At 41.7% G+C, this 25,172-nt stretch overlaps 1 protein-coding gene and 1 long non-coding RNA gene across 7 annotated transcripts; one reads left to right on the top strand and one right to left on the bottom strand.

Moving 5' to 3' along the window:
- Window positions 1-7,507: 7,507 nt before the first annotated feature.
- On the bottom strand, window positions 7,508-9,989 carry LOC145516532 (uncharacterized). Its single transcript, XR_014061446.1, has 2 exons — window positions 9,725-9,989; window positions 7,508-8,888 (listed from the first exon to the last, which is right to left on the bottom strand). It is a non-coding gene; the product is annotated as an uncharacterized LOC145516532 (long non-coding RNA).
- FST (follistatin) lies at window positions 8,095-13,727 on the top strand. 6 transcript variants are annotated; one of them, XM_081517758.1, is made up of 6 exons: window positions 8,095-8,588; window positions 10,518-10,709; window positions 11,149-11,367; window positions 11,696-11,920; window positions 12,581-12,811; window positions 13,278-13,727. In XM_081517758.1, coding segments are annotated over exons 1-6 (954 nt in total). In that variant the 5' UTR covers window positions 8,095-8,503; the 3' UTR covers window positions 13,280-13,727. The 6 variants fall into 6 exon arrangements, with proteins under 6 accessions (XP_081373884.1, XP_081373880.1, XP_081373885.1 ...); XM_081517754.1 differs by having other exon boundaries at window positions 13,551-13,727; XM_081517759.1 differs by having other exon boundaries at window positions 12,584-12,811.
- Window positions 13,728-25,172: the final 11,445 nt, after the last annotated feature.

Consider the following 25,172-nt stretch of genomic DNA (forward strand, 5'->3'; position numbering starts at 1 on the left):
GTAACTGTCACCCAAATGTTGGCACAGTGGGAACTGCATGTTTCCACCACTCAGAATTCAAGCACTATGATGGATTGTTTTTGTTTTGTTTTGTTTTGGTTGCACAGCATGTGGGATCCCAGTTTCCCTACCAGAGATTGAACTTGTGCCCCCTGCATTGGAAGCATGGAGTCTTAACCACTGAACTGCCAGGAAAGTCCCAATGATGGATTGTTTTGAGTAGGAACCTATTCATATGAAAAGTATGAAATAATATTCAATAGAACACTAACCAATAAAAGATCATTTTTAATATTCAGTGGGTATAAATCTCATAGTGACAGAAATTATTCACTCAAAGGAGTGACTGTGGTTTAAAACAAACACCCAAAAAATGCATGCAAGAGGTTTTGATGAATTAGTACACCACTCCTGGAAAGTGTGTTCAATACATTCTTTTTAACTGACCACAGATAATCAGCCTTAAAAGGCATTGAAGACATGTATAAGCCTGCACTAGGAAATCTTTATAACTCATCGAGATCCTTTGAGGTGAAGAGTTGGAAACTGTATTTATTATTCTATTTCTGCATGATTTTTCAATAACTGTTAAAATACAAAATGGATCTACAAACCATAGTTGAAAACAATTAAAACCTAAGTAAATGGAAAAGATATACCATGTTCATGGTTTTGAAGACTCTTTTCTTTCTTTTAGTTCTACCTCTGTTTATTGCTACCAACCCATCTTCCTCCACCTCCCTTGTGTGTGTGCTCTGTCATGTAACCCCATGGACTGCAGCCTGCCAGGCTCTTCTGTTCATGGAACTTCCCAGGCAAGAATACTGGAGTGGGTTGCCATTCCCATCTCCTGAAGACTCTTTTCAATGTTGCTTTTATGTTAAAGGATCAATCAATCATGGACAGCCCTTTCTTTATGATACTTCAGTTCAGTTCAGTTCAGTTGCTCAGTCGTGTCCGACTCTTTGCGACCTCATGAATCACAGCACGCCAGGCTTCCCTGTCCATCACCAGCTCCCAGAGTCCACCCAAACCCATGTCCATCAAGTCGGTGATGCCATCCAACCATCTCATTTGCTGTCGTCCCCTTCTCCTCCTGCCCTCTATCTTTCCCAGCATCAGGGTCTTTCCCAATGAGTCAGCTCTTTGCATCAGGTGGCCAAAGTATTGGAGCTTCAACATCAGTCCTTCCAATGAACACCCAGGACTGATCTCCTTTAGGATGGACTGCTTGGATCTCCTTGCTGTCCAAGGGACTCTCAAGAGTCTTCTCCAACACCACAGTTCAAAAGCATCAGTTCTTTGGCGCTCAGCTTTCTTTATAGTCCAGCTCTCACATCCATACATGACCCCTGGAAAAACCATAGCCTTGACTAGATGGACCTTTGTTGGCAAAGTAATGTCTCTGCTTTTCAATATGCTGTCTATGTTGGTCATAACTTTCCTTCCAAGGAGTAATCATCTTTTAATTTCATGGCTGCAATCAACATCTGCAGTGATTTTGGAGCCCAGAAAAATAAAGTCAGCCACTGTTTCCACTGTTTCCCCATCTATTTGCCATGAAGTTTCTGATACTACTTGTTTCTAATATTTGATTCCTCATAATCCCCTTTAATTTCAGAAATATTTTGTGTTTCTTTAAGTTATCTATATGTGGCACATGAAAAGTGAAAGTGAAAGTGAAGTGGCTCAGTCGTGTCTAACTCTTTGCGACTCCATGGACTGTAGCCCACCAGGCTTCTCCATCCATGGGGTTTTCCAGGCAAGAATACTGGAGTGGGTTGCCATTTCCTTCTCCAGGGGATCTTCCCCACCCAGGGATCGAACCCAGGTCTCCCGCATTGCAGGCAGATGCTTTACCCTCAGCCACCAGGGAAGCCACAGTTACTTTAAAATTTCAATTCTCCCTAAATTGATCTATCCCAATCATAATCCCATCAAACTTTTTGTATGTACATATAGAATTGAACAAATGTATTCTAAAATTTATATGAAAACACAACTACAATATTCAATTGTATATAATGTAATTGCAATCTTGAAAAAGAAAGAAGTTGAAGGAATTATATTACCTGACTTCCTCATAGTAGTCAAGATTCTGAGACTGACATAGGATCAACAAATAGATGAATAGAACAAAGCAGAAAACCCAAAGATAGATCCAAACTTAGGAGATGCAGAGGCAAAGTGCAAAATAGGTTTGGAATGAATTCTTCTTCAAAGAAAGATGATTAATTAAAAGTCTATAAAGGATGCAATAGGATATATAAAGTCACGTCTAAATGTCTTGTGAACTCTCAGTTCAGTTCAGTTCAGTCGCTCAGTCGTGTCCTACTCTTTGCAACCCCATGGACTGCAGCACTCCAGGCCTCCTTGTCCATCACCAACTCCCGGCGTCCACTCAAACTCATATCTATCAAGCCAGTGGTGCCATCCAACCATCTCATCTCTGTCGTCCCCTTCTTTTCCTGCCTTCAATCTTTCCTGCCATCAGTCTTCAAAAGCATCAGGGTCTTTTCAAATGGGTCAGCTCTTCACATCAGGTGGCCAAAGTATTGGAGTTTTAGCTTCAACATCAGTCCTGCCAATGAACATCATTCAGGACTGATTTCCTTTAGGATGGACTGGTTGTGAACTTTAGACCTATCAAAACATAATATTTCACATTTGGGGCAAATAGACATAAGAAATGAAACAAGATTCATGTCAAAAAAAAAATACAGATGATAACATTAATGATGAGTGATTATATCAACTACTAACTGCAATAGTGATTAGCAAAACACTCAGAAAAGAACTAATTAGTAAATGTGCAAACCACTGCTACTCTATGGAAAGCTAAAAGGAGGTAATAAAACCCAAAGTACACAGAATTAACTACAGCAAATCAGTTCACATTCAACCAATGAATAATCCAAAGGTGGCTCTTACTTTCATTGACACATTGTTTCAGTCACAAAGTCCGGATACAGAACAACAAATACTGATTTGCTCTCCTCACACTTTCCATTCAGGGGAAATCGTAAACAGAATCAGGGTTAAAAGTGCTAAAGGTCACACTGATATTTTCAGTCATATACAATATATGAATCATTTGTATTGTCAAAGTGAACTAAAGTACATAAACTATTTAGTTTTTATTAATCCCATATAACATTCTTACCCTGAGGCATAATTTGAATTCTTTACTAAGGTCTGTTTTAAAGACTTAGCTGTGTTAAACCTGAACACGCTTCTATGACTGGTTTACGTGACTATGTGCCACATAGCATAGGTGACTTGTAGAAACACAAAATATTTTTGAAATTGAAGGAGATTATAAGGAATAAAATACTAGAAACAAGTAGTATCAAGAAGAAAAGGCTGTTATAAAAGGCTGACTTTATAACATAAAAGCAAAGAAAGAGAAAAATTGGAAATTTTGGAAAAATTGGAAAGAGAAAAATTCAGGTAACAATTATTTGTTTTCTCAGTACCGTATTATAAAAGTATATATTCTAATGACATTTAAAAAAACTCAACTGATGGTTTGGACATCTTGGATAAACATTGCTTTTATGTACTCACATTTCTTAACTTTTTAGTTCTGCAACAATTCAGCCAATACAGAACTGTTACAACTACCCCCAATCCTCATCAAGCCTATGATGTTACACAACACCAAAGACTATGACGCATTAAGTAACCAGTTTTGTACCCAGAAGAATAAAATCTGATTTTAATATCACTTCAGTCTATTTCTCAAGTGCTTAAATTCTCCTGTTTAATCAAGATTGATTATTTGCATTTGAAATCTTAATATCATTTGGGAAAATACCTAACTTCAAAAAAGTGCGACGTTTAATTTTAAGGCAAAGAGCAAAAGCTACTCCATGACGTCCAAATTTTCCCTATGTAACCTCACACACTCCTTCCATATTCCCTTCTTAGGGACTAAAATTTAACCAGGTCAGTTCTGGTTGAAACAACCATTTCATAAGATTTAAAATAGGTATCTTGGGAGCTAGACTGAATTATTTGCTAAACTCTAATATTTTAAATTTATAAACTTCAGAAGGAAGATAGCTTTTGAAGCTGACAAAAAACAATCAGAGAACAGCAGTCTTTTTGTGCACTGCCCAGAAAGTCAGTTACAAAGTGGTCCTATTGTATTTCTCATAATTTACATTTACTTTTTTGGCAGAGCAGAAAGGGAAAAAAATAAGAAGTCAAACTTGGAAGCATACAACAAAAATGAAAGAAGGCATTTTTATTTTAAAATGTCCCCTTGACATTTAGATATCTACAAACCCAAAATTTAACATTTATCGGAGATAAAACAGTAAAAGAAATAGCAGCTGTGATGTCACCAAACAGGTGTGATACCATTTCATACCCCAGAAATTGGATGACTCTTTTGCTGATGCTCACAGGAGGCCCGGATGAGACCATATCGACCCGTGTCTCATTTCCTACAACTGGCTAGAAAATAACGCCAGGCCAACAAGAATCTTGATGACTGATCTGTGCCGATTCGGGGCAGACATTCTCCCAAACAGATCAATACTATCCAAGGTGCAGCTGAAAAACAGGATGAGCTTGTATCACTAAACAAACACCAAACTGCTTATTCACAAAGGCAAAGCAACACAGCACTTATGTTTTCCACAGTGTGTTTGCCTATGACCTCAACCCTAACCCCAGAGCTACCTTCTTTTCAGCAAGAAATAATCCTGTATTGGGTCTGCCTCTGGTACTCCTCTGGTACGCTTGGTCACTCCTATGAGTGGTGGCATTTTTTACAATAAAAGCAACTGTGTCTACTTTGGCCTAGACAATCACATGATGCCAAAGCAACTAGTCAGTGTGGTGAATTTAGTCAAATGACCGGTCTGAGCACTTGGCATTACGTAGACAAAGAATAAAATAGGGGACTTCCCTGGTGGTCCATCGGTTAAGGATCTGCCTGCCAATTCAAGGGACACAGATTTGATCCCTGGTTGGGGAAGATCCCACATGCCACGGGGCAACTAAGCCCATGTACCACAACTACTGAGCCTAAGTGCCACACGCAACTACTAAAGTCCACTCACCTAGAGCCTGTGTCTGAAACAACAGAAGTGGCTGCAATGAGAAACCTGGACACCACAACTAGTGAGTATCCCCACTTGCCACAACTCGAGAAAGCCTGAACACAGCAACGAAGATCCAGCATAGCCAGAAATAAATAATTTTTTTAAAAAAAGAACAAAATAGGAACAGAATTTTTTCTTTTTACCCATCATACTGGAATTGTGTGGTCATACCTTGGGTTAAGCTAATTCAGAAAGTTCTTGTGATATGAGTTGTTTCTATATACACAAACTATCTGAATAAACCAAAAATTCAAAAATCCAAATATCTTTCGATTAAACCCTCAAAATTACTTTTATTCTAATTTTAATTTAGCCACATAGACTACCCCCAAAAGTCATACTGGGTATGTTCTTTTTATGTCAATATATTCTAGGTGCACATGTATAGTGAATGAATAAGTTAAATCATAATGAGAACATTCAAGTTACATCACTATTTTCACTGCTATATGGTTATAAAAGAAGAGGAAATTGTGGTCTTTAAAACGATCTTCCCAAAAGTATTGAGAAAATAAACAATGCATTAGAATATGATCCCACAGCCCTCTAGGCAAGATGACTTCATAAGCAGGAGCGAATTTAAATGGTTTGCATGGCCCAAAAGTGAAAAATTTCGGCTTCCAGAGGCTACAGAAGATTCAGGACCAAGAAATAAACTTAAACAGGAGACAATATAAAATCATGTAATTACATTCGGGTCTTAAATTGTTTAATGGCTATTGGTAGCGCTGCCATGAGATCCAACCATCTAAGATCATTTGTATATTTAGAATACTGAATTTATTTTCTAACCCTAGATACATGTTCGATAAACTTTGATAAAACAGAAGCTGTATCTCCTGCAGCTATTAAAAGACAAATCTATACCCATACCCCTCCCTGATTAAAAAAAATAGTTGAGTAAAAATAATTGTTAGCTTTCCCCTTTCTTTCAACCAAGTTTTCCCTGGGAAAGAGGACTTGAAAGGGAGAAAACAAACTTTCCCTCCAGCACATTACTATATAAGCACTATATCCATCTGCCTGAATAAAGAAGAAATAAATTCAACTTTGGAACTCTGCCATGGAGTGTCGGCTCCTGCAAAGGGGACAGTTTGCTATTAATTGTTAATGTCGTCTGCCATTAGAGGGCACTAAACAACTCTACATTAATGCTGCATTGGAGGGAAGAGAGAAAGGAAGACGGGAAAAGAAAGAGGGGAGGGAAAAGCGGGGAGACTAGGAGCTGAGTCGGGGGAGAGGGAGGGAAAGAGAAAAGAGAAGGGGTGGGCGGACGGGAGGGAAAGAGAGAAGAGGGAAGAGAGAGAGGAAGAATAAATCTGGAAAGATTAAGAAGGATGTGGAGCCCCCAGAGCCGTCTGAAGTGAGCAAAAGCCAGCGCCCCCACCCCCGCACCCCGCCGGACCGCCCGCGCCCCTCCCCTCTCGTCCTCGGGACCGTAATTATAAAGCGAAAAGCAGCGGCGGGGTCACCCGTTTTTACCAGCCTGCTGCACCGAATACGCGCCGTGCAGGTGCGGCGGCCGCGGGGCTTTGTGATTCATGCCCACTTTCAAAGGGGGGCTTGGGCCCGTCTGAGAGGCACCCAAACAACTGTCTTCTAATATTAGCACGGCTGTATTTCGGGATCTATTATAGTCTGTCCAGACAGATCCCATTGTAATGGGATCTTTTATTAAAAGATTAGCACTATCTCCTGCAGTTGGTGGAAAAAAATCTGTTATCACTGAGTTATTTGCAGTTGTGGAGAGGGTGGGAGGCGGCTGGTGGAAGTTGGGGGGTGGGAGGGCGAGAGGAGGCGTGGGGGGGCAGTCTGGCGTGGGGGACGTAGGGGGGTTGGGGGCGAAGAGGGGCGGATTTGAAATCCGTAGAACAAAATCCCAGTGACCTGCGAATGTCCAAGAATTTTGTCTGCATATTTCACTGTCTGTTGTTCTTTGGGCTCCAGAAGCGAAAAGAATAGAAATTTAAAAGGCAGCTTTGGAATAAACAATATAGCATTTTCCGTGAAGTAATCGTTTTATATAAAAGGAAATATCGCCTCCTCTGTTTCATTCAGCGGTGCCAAAAATGTTATAAATGAGAGACCCGCCAACTTTCAGCGAAGAATGCCAGGCACTGTGCTTAATAAACTGAGGCTACAGAAGTTCATTATCGATGTTGCAATCTTTTTTATTCCGCGAACCAAGGGTGGGGGGGGGGGACTAAGAAGGAGACTGGGAGTGAGAGAGACAGACAGACACAGGACAGAAACTGGGGAGTCTCCGAGCCGCGGAAGGGGGGTAGACCGCCTACGTCGGCGCCCCCGCTCCGGGCTCCGACTCCTCCAGACGCTGCGAAGTGAAAGGGGAGAAAAGAAAAGGAGAGGGCGAGACTGTGACGGTGGGGGGAGGCCCGGCCCGAGGTGTTAAACATTTTTGTTCGCTTCTAACTCGTCGAGAGGGAGGGCCGCGTCTCCGCCAGGTTCTGCCCGGGGTGGAAGGTGCCGGGGCCCGGGGTTCCCAGCCACAACCCTGGACTCGGGGGTGGCCGCGGCGCTCGGCACGCGCAGACCCAGACAGACAACGTCGCGGGGTCCAGGGTCCAGGCTGCGGGGGCCTAACACGGCAGCGACCGGACCTCCGGCAGGATATTAAGGCAGCTCGCGGCTCTCCGGGCGTTTGCGAAGTCTTCCTGGAGCGGAGGAGCGGCGTTGCGAAGACCAACTCCCGCCCTGCCGCCCGGCTCCGCTCCGCCCTGCCCGCCGCCGCCTCCAGCGCCCCCACCGTGCCAGACACACACACACTCACACTCACACACACACACACACGCCACCCCGGGCGCGCCGGCGCTGCCAGCGAGCGGCGGCGTGCAGGACTTGAAGTGGGTGTTCTTCCCCACTCCCCACCCCCAAAGCGTCGCCCCCCCGCCCCGCGCCCGGGTCTCCTGCCCCCTCCCTCTCGCTCCTACGCAAATAAGAACTCGGCGATTCCCCTCCTGCCGCTTTGATTTCGGGCACCTCCACCAGATAACTGGGAAGGGTTTCCAGAAGGTGGGAAATGTCACCTGATTCACACTGAACTTTTAAAAGCTCCCCACCCCCAAGGAACCGCGCACACCCTCGCTCGCGGCCGCCCTCCCACTGCCCCACACACTGGGAGACCGCCCACCGCAAACCGCGGAGACCCCCGTCTAGATTTAAAGCGCGGCTGCGCCTGGCTTCTGACGTCCATTGAATCGCGCGGGCGGCCGGCGGCAAGCGCTGGGCTACGCCGGGATAGCTGCGCCCTCCGCCGCTCGCCTCTGCGACGCGCACCGCTTGCCAGAGCCACCCGCCGCCGCGCCCGCTCCCCGCGCCACCGCGCCCGCTCCCCGCGCCGCCGCGCTCCTCGCCCCGCGCCTGCCCCCAGGATGGCCCGTCCTAGGCACCAGCCCGGCGGGCTTTGCCTCCTGCTGCTGCTGCTCTGCCAATTCATGGAGGACCGCAGCGCCCAGGGTAAGCGAGGCGGGATGCGCAGGGAGGCTCGGCGGAGGGCAGGGGTTTGTACTTTTCGGGCGTCTCCACCGGGTCTGTTCTGAGCAACTCTGCTTTCGGAAGATGTTGGACCAACTTAGCGAGTCCGGGATGGAGAGGAGTGGGAGAACTGAAGGCAGTGACACTTTAGGACTGGGAACCGAGTTTGGAGCGCGGTTATCCTTTAAAAGGAAAGGGACATTCCAGCTCTCTCAGTAGTTAGGGTTAGATGCTCCAAGTTCTGGACGTAATGAGTTTAGATGTTATCTCCCCAGTTTGGCCCTGAAGAAGGAGACAAGCATCGGTAGCCTGAAGATTGCAATCGACCCATTTGCAATCTAACCTCTCTCCCTCCTGCATCTTTTGGATACTTTAAAAAATAACTGAGTAGGGAGGGGGGAATACTGAAATTTCCTCGGTGACTGGGGGACGTGGTTTCAGAAACTTTGCCCAAACTTGGAAATGAGGGTGCCGAAAATTTTAGAGGGAAGTAGCTTTCTGCCTAGTGGATGCTTCTTCTAACCCCCTCCCCCCAACCCCGTAAAAAAAAAAAAAATTACCCCGGACTGTTTGAGAAGTTTACGATTTTTTTCCCTTTTGCCTCATTCCTCTGATTGTTAACTTTCTGTAGAACAGTGAGGAACCCACAATTGATTTAAATTCTGAGATGCAATAAGAGCAAATTTCTAAAGTTTTTTTTTAAAAATTAGATTTGTCTCCATTAGTCTTTCGGCAGAATTTTTTACAATAATAATAGCAGCTTGCGACCCAATTATTGTTAAAGTTATATGGATGTTTCATGAGACGTCTTCCTGACCAAAATCTGAACATTAAAAAGGAAGAAGGGGGGGCGGATTACTTGCAAAGATACCTCGGTAGGTATGAGATGGGGGGTGTGTGTGTGTGTGTGTATGTATATATATGTATATGTATATATAACCGTGAAACGATAGTAAGTCCTCCTCCCACCTTGTTTCCCCCCGCCCCCAACCCTGGTACTTTTCTTGAGGCAGACTTGTAACTTTCCTGGCTTTAGCGTTATTTTATGCGTGTTGTATACGGCCCCCTGGGCACAGCCCCTAGCCGCCTGCGACGCACTACTGCTCTGAGTTGCCCACCTTTCGGAGAGAGGCGCTGCCTGACTGCCAGGGACGTGGGCGCCGGGGAAAGCAGCCCTCGGAGATTTCGAAAGATCGCGGTGGCCGCCGGCGTCCTTTGGGTCTGGTGGATTGCAAAACGGCCCGTCGGGCGGGCTGCGCCTCGAGGCCGCGCGGGGCAGCGCCGGGCAGGGCCCGGTTGCTTTTTTTTGCTTTCATTTTTCATTAGTGCCTTTTGCTTGATCTGTTGCTGTGTGTCTGTCTGTCTGTCTGTCTGGGTCTCTCTCTCTCTTTTTTTCTTTCTCTCTCTCTTAAGTTCTCCTACTTTCTTAACCCCTGTCACAAATAATACCCATCCCGCCTACATGAAACCGACATGTAAAAACATCCGTCGCATCCTGTTTTTGTCAGATTCTTTAATCTGCTCTTCGAGTCGCTGCAGGTTATGAAATGGGACGAATAAAAGTAAACAGTCTAGTAAAAGTCAATGCAAGCTGCACGTGTTGTGTCTGGGTCACTGGTAACTGACATTGATATGGCTGGAGCGCTCCGGCTTCTCGCTCTCCCCCTCCCTCCCCATCGCCCACCTCCCACCTCTTCTATCTGGTCCCCCTACCCCTCCGCCTTTCTCCACCCCTTCACTCCCTCTGATTTATTTTCTGCTTTTTCTCTGCGGTCTCTCCTCCACGCTCACTCCCTCCCCATCCCCGCCAGGTCTCTTTCCCCTGCCGGCTCACTGCCTCCCTCCCCCTACCCAGCCGCCGCCGCCGCCGCCCGCTCACTTGCCCACCTCCCCACCCCTGTCTCCCCGCAGCTGGGAATTGCTGGCTCCGCCAAGCAAAGAACGGCCGCTGTCAGGTCCTGTACAAGACAGAACTGAGCAAGGAGGAGTGCTGCAGCACTGGCCGCCTAAGCACCTCGTGGACCGAGGAGGACGTAAATGACAACACGCTCTTCAAGTGGATGATTTTCAATGGGGGCGCCCCCAACTGCATCCCGTGTAAAGGTAGGGCTCTTCCTCCCCAATCTGCAGGCCCTCAGTAGAGGGCGTCTTACCCTCAGCTTCCCCAATACCCAGCCAGAGTTTGGGACTGGGAGAGCTTTGTTCATGAGTTCCCCCTAACCACCCCCAGCCCTGGTAAGCCATTCGGGCTGAATCTTGCCTGTCACACACTACAGGCAAAACAAGGGTCTCCAGAGGTTCTCGGACTTCTTAGCCAAATGTGGCGGTGAAGCCAGCCAACCCTTGCTCTTTGAGGGAGATTTGGGTAGGGGACGTAGCCCACTGTCCCCCACCCTTCCCTCTTCTCAACTTCCGGGCAACAGCCTAGCCCCTTGGGCTCGGACTCCTGGCCGCAGGATTGCGCAAGGCACCCACAGCCCTCCTGCCTAACCTGCACGGTGCCTGACCCTGGTTTTAATCCCTGCCTCTTTCCAACTCCTAGAAACGTGTGAGAACGTGGACTGTGGCCCCGGGAAAAAATGCCGAATGAACAAGAAGAACAAACCCCGCTGCGTCTGTGCCCCAGACTGTTCTAACATCACCTGGAAAGGCCCGGTGTGTGGGCTGGACGGAAAAACCTACCGCAACGAATGTGCACTCCTCAAGGCCAGATGTAAAGAGCAGCCAGGGCTGGAAGTCCAGTACCATGGCAAATGTAAAAGTAGGTCCTAACTAACCCCTCCTCCAGCCTTCTGCCTGAGGTAGACCCAGACCCACTGCAAGACCCCTGGGATGGGCAGTAATAGCCCAATAATAATAATACCAAATAAAGGAACCCTTTCTAACTTTATATTCTAAAGATTCCTTAAGACACTAAAGGTTCAACCTAGAGTCTTAGTTTTCTTTTAAAAACTGCAGAGCTACCGAAGTACGTTCCTAAAGCTGAATGCTTCTGTTTCATGATTTCCTTGAAACGGTCTAGTGGCTCAGTCCGGAAGAAGGTGCCTATTAACGTGTTTAATATTAATGTATTTCCCTCTTTGTTTCAGAGACCTGTCGGGATGTTTCCTGTCCAGGCAGCTCTACATGTGTGGTGGACCAGACTAATAATGCCTACTGTGTGACTTGTAACAGAATTTGCCCAGAGCCCACCTCCTCTGAACAGTATCTCTGCGGGAATGATGGAGTGACCTACCCCAGTGCCTGTCACCTGAGAAAGGCTACCTGCCTACTGGGCAGATCTATTGGATTGGCCTATGAGGGAAAGTGTATCAGTAGGTATTCTGGATTGAGGAAGGAAAAGAGAAAAAGGCTAGAACTGTGATAAAACTGTGAGCTTAACCGATAAATGAACCCCAAACTTCCCCGAACTAGCTTCATCAAAGTCGGTAAACTGTCATGACCATCTTAAGGAAACCATTGTCTTCTGGATGCATTGGCATACATATTGAAATGCCAGCAAGACACAGGAAACAATTTTCCTTCTTAGAAACCTAAGAACTCACTCAATTTTACACATTTTTTTAAGTGCTAGACTTGCTGGAAGCGAGAAATAATTACTTAACAGTTCCTAAAATCTGTTATCAGATTCTGATAACTGATAGAATTCTTTCTTTTTTTAAAAGAACCTACTTGTGGGAAGTAATCAAATACATATTTAACTGAAGGATACTATGAAATCCTGTTTTAAGAAAATACTACAGTATTTTCATGCACTAAGCTAGTATATAGGAAACTGGGAGTTTTGAGTGTGTGTGTGTGTGTGTGTGTGTGTTTCAGTTTTATAGAGCATTTTTGCACAGTATTTCCATGAGCCCCATTAGTGAGTAATATGTTTTATATGTTTACATTTATTCATTTATTGATAAGAGACTAGAGAAAGGGGACAAGGCGAGGGGAATGGATTTACTCATCACAGGTGTATTATATCCTAGAAGCAAAGTCCTGTGAAGATATCCAGTGCACTGGTGGAAAAAAGTGTTTATGGGACTTCAAGGTTGGCAGAGGCCGGTGTTCCCTCTGCGATGAGCTGTGCCCTGAGAGTAAGTCTGAGGAGCCTGTCTGTGCCAGTGACAATGCCACCTATGCTAGCGAGTGTGCCATGAAGGAAGCGGCCTGCTCCTCAGGCGTGCTGCTGGAAGTGAAGCACTCCGGATCTTGCAACTGTAAGTGTGATTTCTAACCTTGCTGCAGTTTAAGGATTTCCCAGGCAAGTCCTAGGGAATGGAGGCTTAGAAAGCACGAAAACTTCCCCCAGATAAGCCCACTTCTGTTTAAGTTAGGTAGCTGCTAAAGTGCACCAGCAATTTAGCAATCCACAAAAAAAATCACCTGAAATGTTTCTGGGCCTTTAGGACTTATCTGATGATCATCAACAAGATCACCTCTAAAATAGCCCATTCCAGTCATCTGCCCCTAATTCCTTTTGTTTTAGTAGTGTGCTTTGCTATTTGCTTTTATTAACACTTGAATCTGAACTAACTACTTCAAAAGTTGTTTGTTTTTTTTTTCAAAGACAGCTTTCTGTTATCACACATAGGCTGCTGCTTTGTGCAGTTGCCCCTACTAACTAAATTAAGGACCCAAAGCAGTTATACCTAGAACACAAGAGCGCTTTTTATCTAATTTCAGGAATCTGCCCGTAAAACCTGAGCCATTGATTCTTCAGAACTTTCTGCAGTTTTTGACTTCATAGATAATCTTTAAAAAAAAAAAAAAAGTTTTTTTAAAACTTGTTACATAACAGCAGATGCCAAAAACAAAACAGCATCTTACTGCAAGTCACATAAAAATGCAACGCTGTAATATGGCTGTTACAGAGGGCTTTGAAAACATACACTGAGCTGCTTCTGCGCTGTTGTTGTCCGTATTTAAACAGCAGCTCCCCTGTATTCCCCCATCTAGCCATTTCGGAAGACACCGAGGAAGAGGAGGAAGATGAAGACCAGGACTACAGCTTTCCTATATCTTCCATTCTAGAGTGGTAAATCCTCCACCAATGTTCAATGTTAACATAGCCTTTGGGCAAAAAAAAGAAAGAAAAAAAGTAAAAGAAAAAAAATACATTGTCTATACTGTAAATAAGTGTATGCCTATTTATTTGGGGGGAAAACTATACATAAAGGACCTTTGTCCTAAAGCTCTCTCCCAGGCCACCTTGTTACTCATTGGACCCGGAGAGGCAGTCATTGTGAGGTCTACTGGATAAGGCCCATAGTTGAGACTTGTAGACATTTATTTATACTGTGTCATGTTTTATAATTTATACATAAAATGTCTGGTTGACTGTACACCTTGTTTTTGAAGAAATTTATTCGTGAAAGGAAGAGCAGTTGTTATTTATTGTGAGGTCTCTTGCTTGTAAAGTAAAAGCTTTTTTTTCCTTGTAAACCATTTAAGTCCATTCCTTACTATTCACTCACTCATCTGTCTCCCTTCATTTAACTGTCGTTAGACTCTTTTCCACTTTAACCAACTTGCATGTCAGTTTCTGTCCTGTTTATTTATTGGATTCTCTGCTGCCTGTTCTGTACATACCTGATCCCTCGGGTTTTGTTTACAAGGAATCTTGACTGACCAAAAGGCATTATAACTCCGACTCAGATAGCAGGTACAGAGGATACATCTTTGAGGAAACTCCTATTTCTGTTCTCTTGTTGTGATGAAGACATCGGTGAGGCAGGTGGTGATAGCAATGTTGGGTTTCTAATCATGTACGTCTAAGATGTTACAGATCCAAAGAATTGAGTGATATGGGTGTCAGGAGCCTGAAAGAAGGGGAATGCTGTACATTCAACCTTATGTTAGGTGTTTCCTTTAAAAGCTAGTCTGCTGTACCTTTTCAATTAGTTCTTTTCACCCACTGTGTCATGAAAAGTATATCAAAGCTTTATCAGTTCAGGTTTCTTGCTTTTCATAATACTTTTTTCTGATGCAATTTTATATTTTCAAACATGGCAAGTTAAATATAAATTCATTTAAATATATAGTTTTATACTTTTCTACCATGTAAATGTGCAATGTATATAAAAGTTATAATGTGTATTTGTAAATAAATGATGAGTGAAAAAATAAAAAAATTTTAAAAAGCCAATGGTCTCAATTGCTGATGATGTAAAAGAAGTTGTTAGGACTTTTGAGTAAAAATGTATATGATACATTTGTTGAGAAATACAATTATCACTGAAATTAAATGACCAGGGTGGTAAGAACTCCAAGGTAAATTACAGATCACCTCAAAAGGAAAAAGGAATCTGAGGTCCAACCACCCCTTTGTAGTAGTGATGGCATACTTTCCACTCAGCACTGGAGGAAACTGTAGATGTCCCTCCTTGCAATGTGCCAAGCCTAAAGTTTCCTCTTTAAAAACATCATATTAGCTATCCTTGTCCCAAGCTCATCTCCAGAACCAGAGGCACCCTTTCCTCATCTAAAGAAAGTAGATCTTAAATCTTTAAACAAAGCACATTACAAGGAAAAGTAAAAATAGACACATATATGGCAGCGCAACCTAGGTCAGAATGTCAACTACAGAAATAAAGGCAGTATAATCTTGAAATTCTAGAGACTTTTTGAGGTAAAGATGAAGCAGGGGTGGATTTCCACAATGGTCATGCATGGTTCATAGAGAGTAAATAATGACACTTTCAAGGTAAGAGGACATGTATTAATGTTTTGCAGTTTGCTTTAGTCAAGTCACACTATTAGAGCCTCAGATTGGCATGTAGGGCATCAACTGGTTGTCCCAGTAATACATTGTAATACATAGTGATACGTAACTAGATAATCACAAGTTTCCAACTTGCTGGGCTACTTCATTGCCTAAGTATATTTTTATCAAGTACAAGATGCAAAGAAGTGAGGATTGGAACCATAGGAGGGAAAGAGCAAAGAACAGTCAATATTACAAACATAACTGAACAAACAAATATATTCTTTCAAAGACTGTGACCCTAGTTCTTTCCAAAAGTTTATTCCTTTTGTGAAAACCCTCTGTAATATAAATAATTAGAGGATTATAGGAGACCGTTGGCTCTCAACTGTGGTCACCAAATGAGAAATTTGGTGGAGCCAAAGGGGCCTCTTAGGTGGGCAGAGTTCATATAATAATTAGGAGCCTGTCGGTGCTGTTAGCCTTAAGCCCCCAGTTCCCAGAGAAAGGAGAAGAAGTGCAGAAGACCAGTGCTGCCAAGGATGGGAACTTCTGTAGTGCCTGGGAGCTACTGGCTTGCCACTAAGGTTGAACAGTCAGAGAAGGAAACAGCAGGCAGGCTGGTTTCACATCCCTTCCTGGAATTGATTTGTTACCTCATCCTGGGATGCTACAGATGCTTTAAAGTTGCCATTGACATCAGAGTAAAAATGTCAAATTTAACAGGCACCAATGTGTGTCTTGGCAAGGGTGAGTGATAAAATCAACACTTTGCCCTTTAAACAATATCCAGATTATTTATTTAAATTTTTTTATTTCACAGTTGTCAGCATCAATCATTCATCTCCAACATCAGACAGTTTCTCATTTTCCTTCTTGGAGTTTCTGACTTTTCCAGTAATCCGGTATTAGGCTAATTAGTAGTAAAAAATAGAGTTCTCTTTTAAAATTAAACTTAGGTTAATACCATTAGGCTACTGTTAGAATTTCAGTTAGGATTCATTGGTGCATATAAAGTCATTCATATAAACAGTTACTAGTAACTAGTTTTAATTAGTATGAGTGCATCCTAATCATCATTAGGAATTGCAAAATAAGTAAAAAGTGGAAAATCTATCGGGTCTAATTTTCATCAGATGTCCACTTCAATTAAGATTTTTATCTGCTATATGGGTATGTGTGCTGTGTGCTTAATCGCTCAGTTGTGTCCAACTCTTTGCGACCTCATGGACTGTAGCCCACCAGGCTCCTCTGTCCATGGGATTCTCCAGGCAAGAATATTGGAGTGGGTTGCCATGCCCTCCTCCAGAGGATCTTCCCAAACCAAGGATCGAACCCAGGTCTCCCGCACTGCAGGCAGATTCTTGCATTAAAAGAACCGAAATTGGCAATGAGAGAATTTTTGACACCTAAACCATACCACCAGGGAAGCCCATATGGGTATAACAAAAATAAAATCTGGTATAATTGGAATCATTCTCAAACAATGCAGCTCAGTGTAGTACTTGACCTTAGACTAGGTCCTGTACCCAAGGGGGATAGTGCACTATATAACATTATTGCCACTGGACAAAATTAGAATACTGTCCATAAATTAAAGCATTGTATCAGTATCAAATTTACTGAAATTAATCATTGTAATATGCATGCAAGAGAATATTTCTGAACTTATGAAAGACACACTAAAGTATTTAGGGGGAAAGACCAAAATGTATGTAATTTACTCTCAAGTGATTTAGAAAGAAAAAAGATAGTTTTAAGCAGGGTTTTTTCCCCTGTATATGTATTCAGAGAGAGCATGCAAATGATAAAAGAAGTAGAGTAAAATGTTAATTTGAGTAAAAGGTATATGGATATCTTTAATACTATATTTTTGCAACTTTCTGTAAATTTGGAATATCAAATAAAGGTTTGGAAATTTAAAAAAATCATTCTCAGGAAGAGATGCATGGTAAACTGCTTTTCCCAGTCTCTAGAAAAGCAACTGAAATAGAGTCATTTAAAAATTACTTTACATGACCAAAAGACTGGAAAACAATTCCAGTGGCTACAAAAGCTAGAGAATCGAAATTGGCAATGAGAGAATTTCTGACACCTAAGCCATACCAAGAAATAGCCTTTTCTTTTCCATAGCCATCTTAAAATTTAGAGTAATTAGTAGCTTTCCTAAAGCACTGCCAACACCCAAAATCTCAGTTCTCCCCGCTGCTTGCCATATATTAATTAGACAAGGAATTTAACTTCTCTGGGCCTCGGTTTCCCCATGTATGTACCCAGGACAATGAAAGTGTCTCCCTCATAATAGTGTTCTGAAGATTAAAAGAAATAAGGTGTGTAAAGTGCTTAGGTCTGTGCCTGGTATGTAAAAAGACAGCCAGTGAACATGTCCTCTAGGACTGTACTACTTGTTATTAATTAAAGAAAAAAAAGGGACTTCCCTGGTGGTCAAGTGGTTAAGACTCTGCTCTTCCACTGTAGGCCAGCAGCACAGCCAAAAAGAAAGAGGGTGGAATTGTGGTTCATCAACCTCCCTACCTTGGCAATGTAATGAACGAGGAATGGCACCAATCAAGGCCAGAAGCACAAGTGTAAACAATTTATTTTAAACTATTTTAGCCACGTTAATATTTAACAAAATATCACGAAGTTCTAGGTGCTATAGCAAAAGTTCACTGTTCAAATAACAGATGGAGATACATTATTTTTCATGGAAATTTAGAAAAAATTCAATCACCCAACATTTCCAAAACCACAAAATGTGCCTTTTGTCTTTTCATTCACACGCCCAACACAATCCCTGGTAAGTAAACTAAATTAAATCTGTCTTTAACTTTGATACGATCTCCTACATGAGGACTACAGATTCCTAAAGATAGCAATAAATTATTTCCAAGCTAGCAAAAATCCTAATATAATCTGAATATTGTACAATTATCTTGACATAAAAAGATGATTTATTATTTAATTAATAAACTGACTTATTAAAAAACATTTTTCAAAATCTGGGTCCTAAGACAGGCACATTTCTGTTCTTCCCATCCCACTTTCCATTCAGATCAGCAAACAATCCTTCTCCAGCCAAAAGTTGTCATGTAAATAGACTCCAGGCATGCCTGCCCTGCGTATTCAGCAGACCTGCCCAGACATGTCCAAATCCCAGCTTCAATTTAGCTGGAATCCCCCCATGAGTACTGGATGGTCCCTGGGTTTTGCCATCCTTGGACCTCAGATATCTTGGCTGGTACCATCAAAATTCCTGTGGCTGAGTCCTTCAGACACTTAAAAACATATTCTCTGGATTACACCAAATGTAGTCCTGGCAGAGCCATAATTTGTCATTTTTCTATTTTAAGAATATGGCCCAGGAACCAACTGGTATGGTCAGGAGCCAGATTGCTCCCACCAAAAGTCTCTTGTGTTAATTCCTTAAGGACTAAGATCTCTGGCTAAAGAACGAATATAAGCTTTTCTCAAGAAGTTGGGACAGGCAAGAAATCAGCAGCAAAGTCAGAAGCCTGGTAAGACAGAGTGGGCTGTACATCCATTCAAGTGTTAAGAGATCTCAATCTTTTCCAGTACCAAAAATATATGTATATATATATATTCATGGGATGATTTCCTGGTCATGATGCATCCCATAAACAGTGGTGAAAGTGAAAGACCAAGGCGAAGGCCAGTCTCTATAGATTCTTGAGACTGCTATGGGCTTATGGATCAATGACAAGGGAAGAATTGGATTACTCAAAAGGCAACCAATACCTGGGGTACAAGAATTGTACCTGTACTCCTACAGTATTTTATAGACTTAGTGTCCCAGGAAAAGATATCAAAATAGATTGAAGGCATTATATTTACTAGGTATGTGGAACCAGGACCCAGTCAATAAAAATTGCCGAATATAAACAGAGCTGATACTCAAGGTGTTGTACCTGGACCAGCAGCATCAGCATCACCTGGGAACTTGTTAGAAATACAACATTTTGAGCACTACCCAAGAGCCATTGAACAAAATTCACCTGGGGTCCAAGAATCTATGTTTTAACAAGCTTTCTGGGTGATTCTTGGGCATGCTCAAGTTTGAGAACAGCTGCCCTAGAATCATTTCAAGTTCTGAGTGAGCATCGGCTGCCTAATGTTCCAAAGGCAGCCAGAATACTCACGCATGGGTCTCTGGTAGGGCTACAGCGGAGCTGTGTTCAATCCTGTTCCCCTCAGCCTGACCTGGGCCAGAATTCCTACACTTAATCGGCCTTCATCGCAGGAGGGTACCTCCTGGTGGTAAAAGCACTTGGCCATAGATATCACAATGCACATGTTCCTAAGAATATTCTCAGCCTCCACTTCCTGATGGGAGATCTTCCCAATGAGATTTAATCTAGACTAGCTAGGAGTCGTGGACTTCCAGGCATATGTATTGCATGGCAAGTTTATTAATAAGAGGCATGGATTTTGAATGAAGGGTAGTGACATTCCAACCCTGGTCCTTCCTTCAGTTGACATTTGGTCCACTTTCCTTCCCTTCACTTGCCTAGAGCTCCTTCCAGGAGTTCTACATCACCTTTTTAGAATAACACTTCAGCTTCATCCATGGGTCAGGAAGCCAAGACTACTACTCAACTGATCCTAAGTTCTTCTAAGAACAGGGAGATCTAAGCAATCAAATGCAACAGAAACAATAATAAGTGACATCCTCTTCAGAATGCACCCAGATGCAACCACACCCCAAGATCTATAGCCTGAAACAAGAGCGGAAGGCCCTCTCAAAATTTTTTGACATTCTATCCCTTCTGGCCTCTTATCTTTTCCTACCTCAATTACCTCAATGATTCTCTCACTAGAACATTGGTTCTATGAATTTGTGTCCATTTCCCCACACTCTCTGGCCAAAATCCTAACTATGGATCAGTGAAATCAACCTCTCCACATCTATGCTTATGCTGCTAAGCAAGGATGAAATCCTCCAAAAGTACCACTAAGTGCCCTTATACAATTATTGGATCTAATCTCAGTTAGGTTTTTTAAAAGCCCTAGTTTACACAACTGTCTATCCCCATTTCCCTCCCTGGCACTTCCATACTGTCACCGCTCTCCTCAAGCGGCATGTCCACCACTCTTGTTACTTTCAGCCAACTTTATCTTATCTACTCAACTAGAAAACTGCTGCCATCAGGAAAGAATTATGTCAGCTTCCTCCACTGCCAGCATTACCATAAGTTTGCCCAATTCCACATCATTCGTAATAACCTTCCCTCTAATCTCAAAGAATCTCATTTTCATATCTGTGTTTTCCACCACATCCCCCATTTCTTCCAGAAATTTACTCTATTAATTGAGCTTTCTCTCCATAATTTTAAATTTCTTCCTCTATAGTGGTTTTACTAATTTGAGCCTATAAATATGTTTCATAAAAAACTTTTAAAGTAAGGATAAAAAATGGAAATAAATAGCAAAACTTGCCTAATTCAATACACACACACACACACACACACACACACACACACAAACATGCGCGCATGCGCGCCAGCCTTGGCTACCCCTTAAAAAAAATAGAAAGCCTTCTTATCTCACCTAAGTCTCCTTCTAGACACAACCTATGGAGTAATCTACATTCTGTCTCCACTAGCTTACCTCTCCCTCATTCCTCAACCCTCTGCAATGTAGTCTTTCCTCCTATTATTCATCTAAAGATGTTTGGCAAAGGTTATCAATGACTTCTAAGCTCCCAATACAATGGACACAATAGACATGACTCCCTCCTTAACTAATGAATCACTCTTTGATTTGTATACTGTCAACCCAGCTCTGCTCTTCCCAAATCCTCTTTTGTATTCCCACCTGCTGTTATCTCACCATTCTTTATGTGCTGCTTTCTTCTCACCAGTAAAGCAAGATCAAAAGCTGGCAACTTATGGACTGTAACAATTTATATTTTACTTGGTTACACACACCTGTAAAACAATTTTGTATTAGTTAACAATATTTTAAAATTAGGAAATCCTACACAAAAATCTGGATTTCTCTTTCTCTTGAAAAATCTGAGAGCTAGTGATCACTGGGTCTGTGAACCCACACAGGCACAACCACCAGGAACAAAGAAGACAGCAGCAATTCTTTCCTTGAGATGAATCCCTGCATCTCTCATGTCACTTGTTCTCCTTAATTCATATGGTTTGTCTCACTCTTCTACCTGATCTGATCACTCTTTGTAAGGCAAGAGTTCCATCCTCCACTCCCTCACTGTTCAATCTAGACAGACTTTTGTATATTCCAATATCATCATATCATCATGGTTTTCATTGCAATCCAAAAGCTGGTGACTGAAGATTGCTAAGATGAACTCTGACATTTGGTTAGCTTCTGATCATACCTTCTCTCATATGATCAGGAAATTGCACCTCCACAACAGAACCGCAAAGTCTATCACCCCTAACAAAGGATGCCCCTCACTCGGCTTTTCCTCACATACTTTCAGTCACTAAGTCATATCTGACTCTTTGTGATCCCATGAACTTTAGCCTGCCAGGCTCCTCTGTCCATGGGATTTTCCAGACAAAATTACTGGAGTGGGTTGCCATTTCTTCCTCCAGATGATCTTCCCCACTCTGGGATCTAACCCATATCTCCTGCTTGGCAGGCGGATTCTTTTACCACTGAGCCACCTGAGAAGCCCGTTACCTCACATATATTCCTTCCAAATCAAAATCTTACAGGAATAAATCTGATTGGTGAAACTAAGTCCCCAACAAGGGAAACTGGGAAATGCAGGCTTAAATTCTAAGTTGGGAAAGTAGAATTCAGCATAGAGGAGTACAAAGTAGAGAAAATGTCTCAAAGATTTTGGCAGCCACAATGACAGGAAAATACCACTAGGTAATCTCAACAAAGACAGGTATAAAGTTGTTAAAACTGTAAGTGGCTGTAGCCAGAGGGAGAGTATAGAATTCATCAACATCAGGAAGTTTCAAGAATGTTTTCTCAGAAGCCCTAAACAACGAGGAAACTGTTTCCAATCTACTGCCAGCTAAATTTTCCACCCAGTAAAATGACAGTCGCCAAACACTCTGCATTGTCCTAACACAATTCAGAGGAACATGGAGAAGACAGAGAAATAGAACAGAGAATGACAATATCAGGCAGAGAAGCATTTTCCCAAATAATAGAATGCTTTGCAAGTGAAAGCTTTCTGACCTCCAGCCTCTAATAAATGAGTGCAGGAGCTCGTACTTAGAAATAAGTGACTGAGGCGTCTGAACTCAACCTCAAGCAAAGACTGATAGAAAACTAAGAATTCTCTATTAGCAAAGATCAGCGTATGGGAAAGTCAGATCTCCAATCCTGATGACATTGCATCCAGATCAAGATACACATTTTCCTTCACCAATATTCAGGGGCAGAGGGAATGAATATAAATGAAATCAACATTTTGAAAGCTGTTTTGTTTGATTTATTGATTTTTTTTTTAATCCGTTTAAAATTCTCCTAAAGTGCTTTACATTTTACAGGTCAAATTACACCTCAACAAAAACCCACAGGTGTCATTTATTCATATTTTATGACAGCAGTTTGAGAATCAACTGTAATTCTTTTCAAAAATCTTATATATGAATTCAGTATTAAATTAACACAAAATTTCAGGGACTTCCCTAGTGGTCCAGTGGTTAAGAATCTGCCTTCCAATGCAAGGGACACGGGTTCCATCCCTGGTTAGGGAACCTAAGATCCCACATACCACAGGGCAACTAAGACCTCACACCACAGCTACTGAGTCCATTCCCTAGAACCCTTGTTTTGCAACTAGAAAGCCCACATGCCCCAGCGAAGACCCAGCACAGCCAAAATTTTTTTTTTATTAAAAAAATTAGAAATAAAAAAAATTAATACAAAGTTTCAATAGTTAATTAGAAAACAGAAACAAATTTTTATATATATACAATAGATCACTATAAAATTCAGAATTTGTCAGAGAAATGTTGTACCTTTAAAAATTAGCCAATATATTCAGAATAGACAAATCCATAGAGACAGAAAGATTATGGTTGCTCAGGGATGGGGTAATGAAAAATAAATGTTTTTTTTTTTAATATGTTCTAAAGTTGATTGTGGTGATGATTGCTCAACTCTGTGAATATATAAACACCACTGAACTGTACACTTTAAATAAATAAATTGTAATGCATATGAATTTCATCTTAATGAAGTTGTTTTAAAAAATAATTTCCAAGATAATTTAAATGGAAGAATTTAATATTTTCACTTACTTTTACAATGTTGTAGCTTTACAAGAATGGATTTTTAAAAATACACATTATTACATTTCAAAACATCTCTTCTAGTTGTGTACTCATATTTACTGTAGATTTCTATGCTGTTAAATATCTGTTTTGATGGTAATAAATACAAACCAAGAATTGAAATTATAGCTCTGGAAAATGTAGTCATTTTAGCTTCAGTAGGATTCTTTTCATGAATTAAAAATACTCCATGCTTTCTTTTAAAATATATTTATAATATTTTTATTATCTCTTTGGGAGAGGGGCATGCTGTATGTTATGTGGGATCTTACTTCCCTGACCAGGGATCAAACCCATGCTCCCTGCAATGGAAATGTGAAATCTTAACCACTGGACCACCAGGGAAGTCCGAAATACTCCGTACATTCATCCCAGTTTTATTACCACAGAGATGGTGAGAAAAGGAGTCAGAATTCTATGGGAAAAAAAAAAAAGAGTTTACCACTGTCTTTCTTTTAACATCACTAAGAAAATTCTCAGACAAGATAAGTGATAAAAATCCCAATCTTATTATATCCTACTTTTCACTGAAGACATTTATCATAAAATTAAAAGAATGGTAATAAGTAAATTTATATAAAAACTTTACCAAAAGAAAGAATGATTTTGGCTCCACCTGGCTATTAATACTAACAGTCTTTAGGCAATTAATGGTGTTATCACATGTTTTTATTGGTGTGCTGCCAATTTCTATCAGCACAGAAGTTAATTTTTTTTTCCCTGTTTGGGTGTAAAGTGATGTTGAAAAGGAGAATTATTAGTATAGAACAGTTTAATCTGTGGTAGTATTTTAGTGTTGCTTGCTGTGTTTCATCTTGGAAATGAAAAGTTTGCAACCATTTTGGCAAATATATTTATGCACACTCAGTCTTTCTGATTAGAGGAAATAATTCCTTCTTTAAGAGGAATTTTCACTCCTCAAATAAATATGCTTTATTTTCCACTTAGAAACTCAGTGGAAAACTAGGCCCTAACCAACTGAATGCTAGTTCTCTTTAGTTCAATTAAATTGTTTTTCACAAATTACAGTTTTAAAACTGCAGCTTTCCCTTTTAGAATGTGGAAGAAGGAAAGAGCTAACTACGTCCTTCCTCCTTGACAGATCTTGATCTTTCGTAAAACCCTCCAATCTTAACTCAGTTTCTTATTCCTTTGTTCAAGTTGGATGTGCCTTTTTAAAAAAAGATTTTATTTTTTTTTTATTTTTATTTTTTTATAAATTTATTTATTTTAGTTGGGGGCTAATTACTTTACAATATTGTAATAGTTTTTGCCATACATTGACATGAATCAGCCATGGGTTTACATGTGTTCCCCTTCCTGGACCCCCCACCCACCTCCCTCCCCATCCCATCCCTCTGGGTCTTCCCATTGCCCCGGCCCTGAGCCCTTGTCTCATGCATCGAACATGGAATGGTGTTCTGTTTCACATATGATAATATACATGTTTCAATGCTATTCTCCCAGAACGTCCCACCCTCACCTTCTCCCTCAGAGTCCATAAAATTGTTCTGTGCATCTGTGTCTCTTATTCTGTCTCGCATATAGGGTTATCGTTGCCATCTTTCAAATTCTATATATATG

Source organism: Giraffa tippelskirchi, chromosome 8 (genome assembly GCF_054371585.1).
Source record: "Giraffa tippelskirchi isolate mGirTip1 chromosome 8, T2T-mGirTip1v1.2.pri, whole genome shotgun sequence".
In the NCBI taxonomy this organism is placed as follows: domain Eukaryota; kingdom Metazoa; phylum Chordata; class Mammalia; order Artiodactyla; family Giraffidae; genus Giraffa; species Giraffa tippelskirchi.